Below are 15,010 nucleotides of genomic sequence, written 5' to 3' on the forward strand. Positions count from 1 at the left end.
AGTAGTAGTATTATTTTATTTTATAGTAATTTTTTTTATTATTCAACTTATTCAAATTTTTGGGATATGTAGTATTTGAACTCTCCAGGAAATGACATCACAATAAAATATTAACATTAAGTAAAAACATGTTAAAAAATGTTAAAAATATTTACATTAAGGAATGTTTCTACTGCAGAGCTCAAAGGGTTAAACATGTCACCTGGTGGTCAGTTAACTGCTAATGTTATGATTTTTGGTTTATGTCAGTACGGTTTGATACATGATGCTTTATGATGCGTGCATCATGTATTATACATACATTCAGTCATAATTTGGGACGTGGTTATAATCGGCTGGATGTTGGTGTCATAAAAGGCGTTCACTTTCCCAAAAATCTAATTAAAATGACACACAGCGCCTCAGTGCCGCCGCATCGCTGTCGTGATGATAATGATGGTAAAACTCCTCCTCTGGTGTGATATTGTTTAATTAAAGTCCATTTCTCTGTGTGTGTGTGTGTGTGTGTGTTGTATTGAACTTAAAACTCGTTAAACGCTCCGACCAGAAAATAAAAGCATGAAGCTGATTCACAGCCGTAAACGACAACAACATCACAGTTTATGAGTTTTGGTCCCGGCGAGGCTCCGTCTTTCTGCCCGCTCTCTGTCATTACACCGTCTCTGGAACGCCACCGCCGCCCGGTTAACCACAGCGCCCTCATGACTCCGCCCACCTCCCCCACCCCTCAGAAACCACTGCTCCCACTACCACAGACCAGTCAGCCAAAAAAACCATCATCACATTCCTCCTCTGAGAGGTTGTTTTTCTGTTCGGAGGGATTGAGGGAGCAGGAGGAGGAGTAGGAGGAGGAGAAAAAGTGATAGAGGAGGAGGAGAAAAAGTGATAGAGGAGGAAGAGAAAAAGTGATGGGGCAGGAGGAGAAAAACTGATGGGGCTGTAGGAGTAAGAGTGACGGCGGAGGAGGAGGAGTAAAGAGAGATAGGAGGTGATGCGGAGTGATGTATTAATCACAGTGTTTGGGTAATTGAGAGGCCGAGCGAGGAGCGGGCGAGCAAGCTGTCCTCCATCACTGTCGGATTCTCTCTCTCTCTCTGTAAACACACCACTGTACACACTGAATATTAATGTGTGTGTGTGTGTGTGCGTGTGTGTGTGTAAAGTGACTTATGGAGCGGGTGTCCTTACAACAGTCCATGTTGTTGTTCTTGTTTTTGGCATCGGCTCACTGAAGTTTCTGTGTGTGTGTGTGTGTGTGTGTGTGTGTGTGTGTGTGTGTGTGTGTGTGTGTGTGTCTTTGGCTGACTCCATCACTCGGTTCATCCTGCAGATTGTTAAAGGAAGAGTTGAGTCGTTTTCGGAGGAGATCTTGTTGACCTCGTGTTTTCTCACAGTCTCAGCAGAAAGATGGATGTTAGCTTAGCTTAGCATAAAGACTGGAAGTGGGGGGAAACTGTTAGCATCTTCAAATGTTGAACAAAGTTTGAAGTTGTTGTGACTTCGTCTGTAATTTTTTTTTACCTACGTGTTTTGCATAATGCAATTAAGGAAAAGGTTGTGAAGCTTAAACCATGAAATGACTTAAACAACCACATGTGGTGCAGCATAAAGTACAACATTAATGATGAAGATGCACAAGAAGAAAATACTCAAAGTACAAGTACCTCTAATGTGAGAGGGGATCACTGAACAAGAGACGACACGTTAATCATCAGAAATAAAACTGTATCCATCTTCTCTGCCTTCAACACACACACACACACACACAGATAGAAGATAATTGGATAGTAAGTTAGAGGACGTTGTGTCTTTTTATGGGTTTAATTTATTTTCCTGTTTGTCTCTGTCTGAGACACGCCTCATTATTCACCAGTATCACAGAAAACCCCAAAAACATTCAACCATCATCATCAGACGCGACAGATAACTCTAAAAACACCAGCAGCTCCTCGCTAAACACACCGAGGGCAAATAAAATATCATCATCATACCGACGTTATTTGTAACGGACGCCGCCCCTTCTGTCGCCGTGTAAACGGATCCTGTGAGAACGGTGACATCACGGCCGCGCTTCACGTTTCAGACAAACAGCCATGGCGAGCCGGAGGACGACAATAACAACAACGGCGTCCCGCCGAGCTGTTTGTGCGGCTCACTCTGCTGAGGTCATTAACGCTGTGTGTTCGCCGTCGTCTTCCGGTCTGTGTAACGTCTTTATGTGCAGGCGCCAACTGCTGGTGTGGCGTGCATGTTGTTAGGTTTTAGTCCTTTCGTGCTTGTTTTTTTATTGTGTGATTCTTTTTTACTGTGAGCTGCTCGACGCTTCAGTTTCCTTCTGGATTAATAAAGTTAATGTGATCAAATCTGATCTTATCTCATACTGCAGCGTTTTTGGTTGTTTTTGAGGATGCGTGTACACAATATCGCTTTCGCAGCGTTGTCATATGAACGCAGATTTTTTAAAAAACTTGACATTTTGTATGATTTTTATTTTGGCCGTTGTCGTCTAAACGTGGCCAAAGACTGATGTGTCGCCGTGTTTGGACAAAAAGCTGCAGCCGAGCACTAAAACGCCCTAAAGACGACGGAAATGTTAGTTACCTTCAATTGTGCAGATTGAAAGTTGATTTCGTTCCTCTGAAGTGAGTCAGTGGTCGTTTTTCGGGTCGTTGTTTCGACTGACAGGAGTCTCACTCGTCTGTCTTCTTCATTGTTTTTTTTAAGTATTCGAACAGCAGAAAGTTGTGGATCTTTGTTATTAGAACTGGTGTTATTTGTGAGCAGAGAGCTCCTCCTCCTCCTCCTCCTCCTCCTCCTCCTCCTCCTCTGAGCTGTTAGGAAACATTTCTCAGCAGCATCAAACCTAAAAAAAGACACCCTGGCTTTCATTTTCTTCTTTGTCTCTGGCCTTAAAAAACATTGTTATTAAATTATCTGCCGGCTGACAAAACCAGCTTCCTGTTTCTGAGCAGTTAACATGTTCCTGCCTCCGACCGCAGCAAATTAACCGGCGAGGTGGAGCTGTTTCTGCTGCAGCTCCGGCTTTAATTAAAGCCTCAGACAGAGATACAGGAGGAGAAGGAGGTGGAGGAGGAGAGGAGGAGAGGAGGAGAGGAGGTGTTCAGCCTGCAGCACACACACCGCCGCTGCTCTGGACTTTAACATTAGTAACACTTTATTTTACCGCTGCTTTAATTCTCTGCTAATTTCAGGATGATTTTCTGCGCTGTAACGGTTAATTCTCGGGACTCCTCCTGAGGAGCGCCGTGTAATGTGCTCCTGACTCTGAGCGGAGACGCACAAAGACTTCAGTCTGTGAGGAGCTGCTCATTATTTCTGAGGTTTTAGGAAAATATCCAGAAACTGCAGAAACTAATAATAACCCCAGTGATGGAGGATCCATAACACAAGGAAATGTTTATTTATTTATTAAAGTTTGAGCTTAACGTGCCGTTTATCAAGCAGACGCAAAAACGGTGAGATCTTGATTACAGACGGGAGTTGGCTGCTGGTGTTGTGTCAGACTTTTCAGCCGTAGCTCATTATTTAAAAAGCAAAACTTTGCAAAAAGATGTTTTTAATACGAGCTCTGATGGATAACTCAGTGATATTGCGTGTTCAATAACACAAACACGAACAACTAGTTTACAGGCAAAAAGTCACCGTTGTTAACAGCTACTTTAACTTACAGAAATAAACAGCTGCGATGTTTTGTGTTAGCGGGTAGATCTCATTGGATCTAATATTTACGATATCAACCCAGCCAACAGGAGAAAATGTTGGCATTACACATTTCTGCAAACCACAGATATAATACATCTGTACACGTTTGGCCTGAAAAGGAAGGTTTCCATCACGCATCTGCACAAAACTTCAGTGATATTTAATAAATGTGGATAAAAGTCAGCGTGGAGCTGACTGTGTTTCCACTGAGGGTTGATGGAAACCTGCGTGCTGATGACTCGTTTTTCTTATGACTCTATCACAGCTGCACGACAGCGACGGGTCATGAAGACACGCCCACATTTTGAGGCTTAAAAAGCTCCAGAAAGCCCAGCAATGTCTCCGTATAAAACTACCAGTTTAGATGTTGGTGAACGGTGGTCTGGAGCTCTGCAGGCGTCTCTCCTCAGCGTCACACCGTCCACCGTCATGAAACGAACGAATGTAACGTATCACCAAAACATGATTTGATCGCTTCTTTTTCAGGAGTTGCATTTGAAAAAAAGTTTATAAAATCTTTAAAAATTGAAATAGTATGATATCGTGACTTTAAGTATCTTGATCATATTGTCAGGCTTCTGCTGATTCTCACCCCGAATATGAATTATTTTCTCCCTTTAATCTGATAATAAATCTATAGAAACCTGCTCTAATTTGCTCCACATCACCTCCTCTCTGTGCAGCACCGACGGCTTTCTGTACTGCAGATGGTTTTGACAGCTTTACCAGGAGGTCAGAGGTCAAGGACGGAGTTAGGGAGTATAAAGGGACGTTTGATTTATGAGCCGTGAGTCAGTTTTTGTTCCTGCAGAGACGGAGATAAACCTGCATGACGCAACACACACGATCACATCACTGACTCACCTTTTCTTTATGTTCGCTGCTCGCAGAGCTGCAGGTCGACTGTGACACACACAAAGAGAGGAAACAGGAAGGCGCTCCCTGTGTGTCTGTGTGTGTGTGTGTCTGTGTGTGTGTGTGTACAGTGTGTGTACAGTGTGTGTACAGTGTGTGTGTGTGTGTGTGTGTGTGTGTGTGTGTGTGAGCTCATTTCACACACCTGCTGACTGGTCCAAAGGTGAGCGGAGGATCTGTGCAGGAGGTTGGAGGTTGCTGTTGTGTTGACGTGCCTCAGTGTTTCGGGGGTTAAAGTGTCGTCAGGTGAGCGGTCGGGGCGCTGTGAGGGGGCGGGGACACGGAGGCGGCGTCAGAGGTCAGCGTGCAGGTGTGTGCAGGTGTGATCAGTGTGCACATGAGGAGGTGCAGCAGCCATGGTCCACAGAGAAAGGTGATTTTTTTTAATATTTCATAAGGCTATTTCCCATATTTGTGCTCTTATTACATTTATTTATTTAACATCCTCTTTCTCATCATTTGTACCTTTTTTTAAAACTACAACAAAAAAACCCCAAATTACAAGAATAAAGTCAATATTCAATGAAAATAAAATGATAAAATTTGACCAAAAAAGCCGGAATTTTAAGTGATTAAACTCAGAAACTGATGAAAACAAAATAGCAGATTAAAGCTTTTCTTGTGAATAAACATGTTTATTAATCAAATGTTGTAACTTTATTTTTATAACGTTACAACTTTTATTATTGAATTTTTATGACTTCATTCTGATTAAATTGCGATATTTTTCCCGTAATATCATCACTTAATTCTCATAATAATATATAATATTACAACTTTTATTCATGAATTATGAGTTTATCATGATATTATGACAATATTCTCATAATATCACAGCTTTTATTCTTGAATTATTGTGACTCTGTTCTTATTATTGTGCTCATAACATTAATCTTGTGAAATTACTTTGTTCTTATTATGTTATGAGTTTTATTCCTGAATTATTCTAACTTTATTCTCATTAGATTCTAACTTTATTCTCATTAGATTATGACTTTATTCTCATTAGATTATGACTTTATTCTCATTAGATTCTGACTTTATTCTCATTAGATTATGACTTGTTTTTCTCAGAATTATGACTTTATGCTCGATCACTGATGCTCTGTTGTATTTATCACATTCGTTGGGGATTAATTGTAATAGTGATAGTCAAAATGATTATTTGATTAATTGGTTTACTGTTTTTTTGTAGTTTTTTTGTAGTTTTTTGTCTGTCTGAGGGTCTCAGTTTGACTCTGGAGTCTCAGCTGCTCATCTGATGAATCATTGAAGACGTTTTTTTATTATTGGGATTTATATTTTACAGACTTTTACAGTATTTTACAGTCAGTGATTGTTGATGGTGTCCCGTCTGTTGTCCTCTGACGCTGTGAGACATTCAGATTTTGTCCAACTCACTTCTTCTTAATGTGTTTCTACCTGCAACCTGTCTTTTCTTTCTCTGTCTCTGTCTCACTGTCTCTCTGTTTGTCTCTCTGTCTCCATCTCTGTGTCTCTCTTTCTCTGTCTCACTTCTTCTCTTTCTGTCTCTCCGTGTCTGTCTGTCTCTCTCTCCATTTCTTTGTCTCAGTCTCTTTCTCTGTCTCTCTATCTCTCTGTCTCTGTCTCTGTCTCTCTGTCTCTCTGTCTCTGTCTCTCTATCTCTGTCTCTCTGTCTCTGTCTCTCTGTCTCTCTGTCTCTCTGTCTCTCTGTCTCTCTGTCTCTGGTCCTGCTGCCGGCTGCTGATTAGTCTTGGCGTTAGTGTTAGCGTTAGCTGGTCCAGTCGTTCCCTATGGGCCTGTTGTCTCTCTTGGCTAGCTGCGGTGCTGTTGGCAGGCTAGCAGCTAATCCAGACTGGATGCTAATGAACTCTGGACGCCGTCCACCTCGCTCCTGCAGAGACGTCTGTTTCTGTGAGGCCCGCCGGCTAACCGGCTAACACGCCACGGCTGCACGGGCCAACACGGGCGGACAGACGGACAGAAAGACGGGCCACCTGGAGCATGCTAACTGGACTTCTGCTAGCTGTTAGCTGCTAATGGAAGAGTGATGCTGGAACATGGAGGACAGGCTGCGTGTTGGACACAAGCTGTGGGACATTACTGCACAGAGCAGCAGCTTTTAGGCTCCAAACGGAGAAAAATTCACCCAAAAAACTACAGAAACACTGAGTTTACTTCTCATAGAGACACTGTCTTCTTAGAGACAGTGTCTTCTTAAAGACAGGCATCTCACTGCTGCTGAAATCTAAAAGCGTCCTCACTCCTCAATCTGGACAAAACTGTCCAAAAATTCAGTCCATAGATTGAGATAAATGTACAGCAGGAGGTCATTGACCTCAACTCATATCATGTTTTCGGCTCACTGCTGTTTACATGTTCACACAGTACAGTACAGTATGTACAGTGTAGTACAGTACAGTATGTACAGTGTAGTACAGTACAGTATGTACAGGTAGTACAGTATGTACATGTAGTACAGTACAGTATGTACAGTACAGTACAGTATGTACAGTGTAGTACAGTATGTACAGTACAGCACAGTACAGTATGTACAGTACAGTAGAGTAGTATGTACAGTACAGTACAGTACAGTATGTACAGTACAGTACAGTATGTACAGTGTAGTACAGTATGTACAGTACAGCACAGTACAGTATGTACAGTACAGTAGAGTATGTACAGTGTAGTACAGTATAGTATGTACAGTACAGTACAGCATGTACAGTGTAGTAGACTATGTACAGTACAATACAGTACAGTACAGTATGTACAGTATGTACAGTACTTTAACTATGTGAAGATATGTGAGATTTTAACTGCAACATATTTTCTGTTTTTTTTGCTGTTTTGTTCTGAGGATGGATGCACATTTTTATACCATAACAACAGTATGTGCTGTGTGTGTGTGTGTGTGTGTGTGTGTGTGTGTGTGTGTGTGAGAGAGAGAGAGAGAGTGAGTACACACTGAGCACACAGTCAGTCCTCCTAAAAGCTCGAGTTTCTCCTCAGTCCTCCTCTGTAGGACTCCTTCTCTGTGCGTGGAGGTCATAAATCACAGCGACTCTCAGGACGTCTGTCTGCAGCTATTGTGCAGGATCTGTTACTGACTCTGTGTGTGTGTGTGTGTGTGTGTGTGTGTGTGTGTGTGTGTGTGTGTGCGTGCAGGTGCATGCATATGTTTCAGTATGTACAGCGTGTGTGTGTTTGTAGTAAAAATAGTCGCAGCGGAGCAGTGAGGAGCGTTGGGGTCGTAGCTGGATTGTCTGGAAACAATAGAGGAGGAAGGAAAAACGCTGCCGGACGGCCGCAGAGCGATCACTGTTTGTGTGTGTGTGTGAGAGTGCGGAGCGGCCGTGGCGGGAAAAAGTGACGTCCGAACGTAAAGAAAAACAGCTGAACAGACACAGGAAGGACAACGTGCACGAAAACAGCTCAGACGACTGAGCCGTCACGTTCGGTTTTAGTGGAGGAAACAGATGAATAAAGTTTTACACATAAAGTAATATCAGACTGGTTCCCAGTAAACAGTTTTCAGTTCGAAACCTTTGACCCCTGAACAAACTGGTTTGATATCTTTCAAAAACGTTGAAAAAAGTCAATGAGCCACTTGGTAAGACGTGTTTCATAAATGGCAAAATATTAGTAGTTTTAGAAAATATTTTTTCTAAAAAGCCAATGAAAAATTTTATTTATAATTACCATAATTACATTTTTTAAATTATGTTGTTAATTATGTTAATAATGTTTCTCCAAACCATTTATGTGTTAATTTTTTGTTTTACTTTATTTTTGTTGTGTTTTTAAAATAATTTTCAGCTAATTTTTTTTGTACTTTTCACTACTTTTCTTGCAAATGTTTTGGTCATTTCCTGTTTTGATTTTTCTTCTGTCACGTTTTGACAGAAATCGGGCCATATAGCTCAGGTTTCAAAGGGTTAACATCACTTCGTCTCTGTGTCTGATACCGACGTAAAATGCACCGTTAAGTGTTTTTATTTTATTGAAGAGGAAAAGTTACAATTAGCATTTTGACTCGGGACAAATGACGTGAATGAGAACTCGCACGTATTCATCACCTCCAGCTCGACTTTACCGCCGCAGATATAAAACCGTCTGTCTTCGTCCAGGCGGCGCTCAAACATGAGATTCATGCTGATGTTTTTCACTTTCTGTCTCATCTCAGCCTCAAGTGTTCTCATAAAAACTGCATTTTATAACTTTCCAAACCAGTCAGCTTAGTGTGGCTTCTATCAGAGGGATTGTGGGTAATTTAGTGTCGTAAATACAGTCAGTGAGACAACAGTCTGAGGAATAATTTCCTACTGAATCAGAGCACAATGTCTGCAGTGAGGGTCAGTGTGTGAGACTGTGCCTTTAACTTAGAAATCACCACACACACACACACACACACACACACACACACACACACACACACACACAAACACACAAACACAGTGTGTGAGTGGAGGCACTTTTCAGTAAAAAGCTTCAGCTGATTGAGTCCTCTGTTCACTGAACTCTCTTCACTCTCCGCCTTTCAAATCTGCCGTCTGTGAACAAAATTCGCAAGAGATGGATGAAAAACCCCTGTCATCCTTTTCTGAAGTGTGTGTGTGTGTGTGTGTGTGTGTGTGTGTGTGTGATGGGCAGAGGAGAAACTGAAGACGAAGTGGAGAAGAAAAAATATAGAGACAACCCCCCCAACACACACACACACACACACACACACACACACACACACACACCCGTCCTCCTGACCTCAGCCGGGAATACCAACAGATACACTCCAGCTGTGCGTGTGTGTGCGTGTGTGTGTGTGTGTGTGTGTGTTGTGTGTGTGTGTGTGTGTGTGTGTGTGTGTGTGTGTGTGTGTGTGTGTGTGTGTGTGTGTGTTGACTCGGGGTCAGACAGGAAGATTGGCAGTAAAACTTCAAACCAAAGAGCTTCTATGAAATCTTGAGAGGTTGCAGCTCCACCTTCAGAATCTGAATCTTTATCTGAAGCGTTGAGACTTTTCTGGGTGTATTCGATGAGTTTTCGGCTCTGGGTTCAGTGTGTTCCCTGTTTGTGCTCGCGTGTTTTTACACCCACGTTCAGCTTCGAATGGGCAGTTTTATATTAATGTTTAATGGGAAAAGTATCTTGTTTTCAGTCTGCGCTGTTGTCCTCTGGCAGGTCCAGGTGTCTCGTTAGATTTTCGATGATTCTGGAGGCTGTAATCTGTGTTAAAAACCGTCTAAAGAGTGATTTGTCTCCTGAGAAAATCACGGTGAGTCTGTGAGGCTTCAGGATGTTTAAGGTGATCCTTGGGAATATCGTATTTACTGTATTTACGAGTTTTGAGCACATGATGCAAAGTCATAATTAAGAGTGTGAAGTTGGGAAATGTTGATCATACCCGAGTTGTTGAGTTGTGAGGTTTGTGTGACGTTTCAGCAGAAATGTCAGAAATCATGGAAACAGCATCGAATGACGGTAAAAATGATATGTTTGGTTATTTTGTTCCTCGACAGCTCTCTTTTGTTGCCCCTGACCCCTGAAAGAGGTACAACAGGTGATGACAGGTGATGGCATTGAGAGGTTGGGTCAAACTATCCTCTTTTGGGGAGAGTCAGGTTTTTTTTTTTTTAAGGATATTAGAATTGAATATTGAGCATAAAATTCAGTTTATGAACTTAGATTTTTATTTTCACTGAACTTTTTATTATATAAGTAGGAGTTATGCATGACTGCTATTTTTGGAAATACATTTCTTAAAAATCTCACGTACCCCCTGGAGTACCTCCACATACCCACATTTGAGAAACAGTGAATTAAAGTATTAAATATCAATTTTTAATCACATGTAAAGTGTAATGTTGTATTAATGTTAACGGCTGTCCATGTAGAGTCACCTAGATTATATATAGAAATATGAGGAATATAATCTATATAAGATAATATAATATATAAGAACATAAATGACGTGTAAACTGCTCTCAGCATTAACAGTCAGCTCGTCTTCTCTGCAGCTTCATGTTCCTCTTTACAGCCTCAAAGCTCATCAACACAACAGAAGCCCAACTTTTGCCTGGACTCATTCATCAACATCAGCCCAAAACGAACCTGATTTTAAAGAGATCTGACCGCTCTGTTATTTCTGAATAGTTGAAATTGACCCACTTCTAGTTATAACTCTCCGGCTCCTTCTGATCGAACATTTCCACCTTAAATTGGGAGAGAAAGCAGATTTGCTTCACAGAGAAAACTGGAATCGGAGTTTGTGGTGTGTCTGTTTGGAGCTGGACGACAGCCGAGTAAATCAAAACCAAATCTCTACTCGCTCACATCTCTCCGTCTTTTTCATCCCTCCACCTTCCCCTCACTCTTTCATCCTCCCTCGCTCCGTCCTGGAGCCAATTATAACCTGCTGCAGCATTCCTGAGAGGAGGAGGAGGAGGAGGAGGAGGAGGAGGAGGAGGAGGAAGGGAAGAAGAGGAGGAGGCAGGGAGGTGTTTTTAGGGATTAACATACCAGAGCTGTCAGCTGGAAACCACTTCATCCCTCTTTTGGCTGTTTTTTTTTTTCTGCCTCGGTTCAATCTAAAGTTTTTCTGCTCGTTATGAAACTTAGAAAAATACATAAAACATAATATATGCACATAAATATACCTGCGAATGTACACAAACACATGGAAATACATGTTATTATAACGTATGGAAATGTGCACAGAGCACAATTATCATAAACACGAACCTGCAGAGAAAACAGGCTGAACTGGCTGAACATTTGACAAACCCACAAACTTCTCATTTCTCTGCAGTAATTGCACCCGACTCCAAAAATGCTGGGACACGTACGTAACCGTATGTAAAAACAGAATGCAAAGATTTTCAAATCCTTTTTGACCTATTTTCAGTTTTGGGAGGTCTTTTTTTTTAACTGACGCTGTTGAATCTTCAGCTGATGAAGGTGATGAAGGTGATGGACCTGGTCCGTTCGTGTGCACGTCCTCACAGAAATCATAAAGACACAGTTTGTGTTTTGGTCCTCAGTTTGTCAGCAGAGTGACAGTTCAGACGCATCAGCAGCTCAGAAACGCTCATACATCCAGAAATCCAGCAAACCGGGCACAAAGTGACACACTTCACCCTCCTCACCCTCCTCACCCTCCTCACCCTCCTCACCCTCCTCACTTTGGGTCAGTCAGAGGGTTTCCTGTCCGCCCGTCAGCCGTCAGCGCTGCGTTTACTGTTGTCAGAGCGTCGGAGCGCCACGTGAGCGAGCAGCGAGGCAGCAAATTGAAAAATACAAACTGAAGAAGAAGAAGAAGAAGATTTATTCAAGTTCCTCTGATCTGTGTGTGTGTGTGTGTGTGTGTGTGTGTGTGTGTGTGTGTGTGTGTGTGTGTGTGTGTGTTTGTTGCCCTGAGTTCAATTGGCTTGCTGCGTCAGTGTCTCTGTCACTGTCAGCTTTGAACACGACACACACACACACACACACACACACACACACACACACACACACACACACACACACACACACACACACACAGCATAGAGCTGTCAGGACAGTGTGTGTGTGTGTGTGTGTGTGTGTGTGTGTGTGTGTGTGTGTGTGTGTGTGTGTGTGTGTGTGTGTGGTGCCCTTCTCGACAGCACTGTAGTTTACCTGAGGACATGACTGGTGTGTGTGTGTGTGTGTGAGTGTGTGAGTGTGTGTGATGCTGGAGGTGAGTGTGTGCTCCAGAGTTATGGCTCCATGTGCTCTGACAGTATAACAGTAGATTTACTGGCTCAGTGGTCACACACACACACACACACACACACACACACACACACACACACACACACACACCTGCAGGGCAGAGGAATGCAGGCGTACGAGTACGACTAAACTCTGGGAACCAGATGAGAGACTCAGCTGACCTGTTTTGTGTGTGTGTGTGTGTGTGTGTGTGTGTGTGTGTGTGTGAGTGATGCTGAGTGACAGATGCAGGGATGCAGCTTGTTTCTGTTGGACAGGGACACAAAGAGCGAGCGTCAGCAGTAATTCTACATGTCTGTTTTTTTGTTTTTGTTCAGTCAGATTTTTCTGCAGGTTTTAAAGTCAGAGTGAATATTTAGACTCGTATCTCTGATTCTGGTCTGTATCTAAAACACTAAAATATTCGACTGAAAGCTGCCGTCACACGATGAGAGAAACATATCCTCATAGAACGCTTTGCACAATATGACGAATACGTGCCCCACAAATGATGTCAAAGGTTCGTAACTTCTGAGGTTTTGTCAGTTAAATTTAGTGTAAAGTATGAATTTTTATTTTTTTATTTTAACTTTTTTTGTATGGTAATGTTTGTTTTCAGTCCTTGCTAACAATTTCCCAAGATGAATGTACATTATAACATTAAGGCTATAAGTCAGAAAGGATAAAAAAAAAAAAGATACAAAACAATAAAATAAAATAAAAATGAAATGAGAAAAATAAAATAAAATAAAATAAAATAAAATAAATGATTGTCGATAGGTTTAGGAAAAGGAACATGATGAGGATGAACCTTCAAGTGACCCAGAGTTCAGAGTTCTTTTGTTTGTTTGTTGTTTGTTTGTTTGTTTGTTTGTTGTGGTATGGTTATTAATTCTGGTGCTTGTTAACAATTTCCCAAGATGATTTTACATAATAACATCAAGGCATCAAGTCAAAAGGTAAAATAAAAATAACTGAAGAAAAAAATAAATAAACAAAAATCACCAAATATTTTGAAGAAAAAACAAAATCACCAAAACATTTTCTTTAATTTGGCAAAAATTCAAATAAAATAAAAATGCAGTGTTGCATTAATCAACATTTGGTGCTGTAGTGAGTATTTTTTTAGTTTTTTTTTTTAATGAGTATGTGTTTTAAACACAACTGAAGAAGATCAGATTAATCCTTTAATATCTGAGAGTTATGAATTTTGTAATTAAATGAATTAAGACTTTAGTAGCATGACGAGTGTTGATAAACTCAGGTGTATGAAAAACACCCGCATAAAAAAATGATGTGAAGTAAAACGACAAAGTGTTAATGGCTGCTGTGGAAACGTTTATGTCCACTTTGTTTGCCTATTTTAATCTTTGTGGTTTATCTCAGCGCGCACACACACACACACACACACACACGCACGCACGCACGCAAGCACACGCACACACACTCTCAGTGTTGTGCCTGGCCCCGGAGCGTCTGTGCTCTGGTGGAAACTCATTTTTCTGCTGCAGCTTCTTCATTTGGATTCATGCTGAAACTTTCTGCAGAAACACTGAGCTGCTGTTTGTCTGTTGCTTCGCTGCGTCAGCTGATTTCTGATCAGCGTCCGTTATCAGTCATCAAACACGGCGTCGGCCCGAGCTCGCGGCAGTTTATCACTCCGATACAGGGTTCGCGTCCTTGATTTGAATTTTAGAAACGCCATAAAGTTTACCTGAGAATCATAAAAAGCCTCGTCGGTGATGTTTGGGATCAGGTCGGAGCTCTGTGCAGACCAGTAATCAGCTGCACAACACGCTGACACACTGGGAAAAACATTTTGTCTAACTGGTTTGTGCCTGAGGGCAACATTATGAAACTGGAAAGATACAAACTGCTGACACAAAGCTCAACACTGTTATCTAAAGTATTACTGTACGCCATAAATCATTAATAATTCCCTCCATGCAAAGCAACATAAACAAACACTGATGTTCAGTATGAACAGCTCAGACTGGAGTTTAGTGTTGCTGAATTTTAATGATCCATTACTTTTATAGTAATAATGAAAAAAAATCAATCATAGTTTTATTAAAATTTCCTATAAAATAACTCTTAAGTTAATTAATTTGAAAATTACTGTGTAGTTACAGAAAATGATATCCAGCCGTTATTCATGGAAAGTTTTAAAAATATCAATTTTACAGACTGTATAAATAACTATAAGCTGGCTTTGCTTTGGGGCCAGTTTTGCAAAAATAACAGGAGACCAGGGGCCTGTCACAGTGGCCCCATACATGTTTCTAGGACATATCTAGGATTTCTATGATTTTTGGACATTCGGGTCTTATTTAGGACCTCTGTCGGGGGTGTGGGGGATCCTCCTCTGGCTCTTTTTTTGATCAACAAGCTCTATGTTGATGCTGTTTTATGTCTCTGACACCTTTTGGAGACTAAAAGGACAAAAACTATTCACAGAGTCAATCACTTTATTTTTATTGTCAATTAGAAAATGGTTGGAGGCCACAAGGCACCCTATCAGGGGCCAGATGTGGCCCGCGGGCCATCAGTTGAGTATCACTGCTCTGTGTGGACTGACCCACTCGTGGAGCCAGCCCCTAGTGGACGTTAGAGAAACTGCATGTTTTTTGGGGCATTTTTCCAGCTCCAGAGGATGCTGTCT

The 15,010-nt window shown here is 41.5% G+C and overlaps 1 protein-coding gene across 1 annotated transcript in view; it reads left to right on the forward strand.

Annotated features, from left to right (window-relative positions):
- LOC121947792 (1-phosphatidylinositol 4,5-bisphosphate phosphodiesterase beta-1-like) overlaps positions 1 to 11,883 on the forward strand; it is a 33,371-nt gene extending 21,488 nt beyond the window's left edge. The window contains exon 15 of the mRNA XM_042492908.1: positions 11,717 to 11,883. Coding sequence (XP_042348842.1) covers positions 11,717 to 11,883 — 167 coding nt within the window. The remainder of the gene's footprint in view (positions 1 to 11,716) is intronic.
- The last annotated feature ends 3,127 nt before the right edge of the window (positions 11,884 to 15,010 follow it).

The sequence above is a fragment of the Plectropomus leopardus genome, chromosome 9 (genome assembly GCF_008729295.1).
Source record: "Plectropomus leopardus isolate mb chromosome 9, YSFRI_Pleo_2.0, whole genome shotgun sequence".
Lineage (NCBI taxonomy): Eukaryota > Metazoa > Chordata > Actinopteri > Perciformes > Serranidae > Plectropomus > Plectropomus leopardus.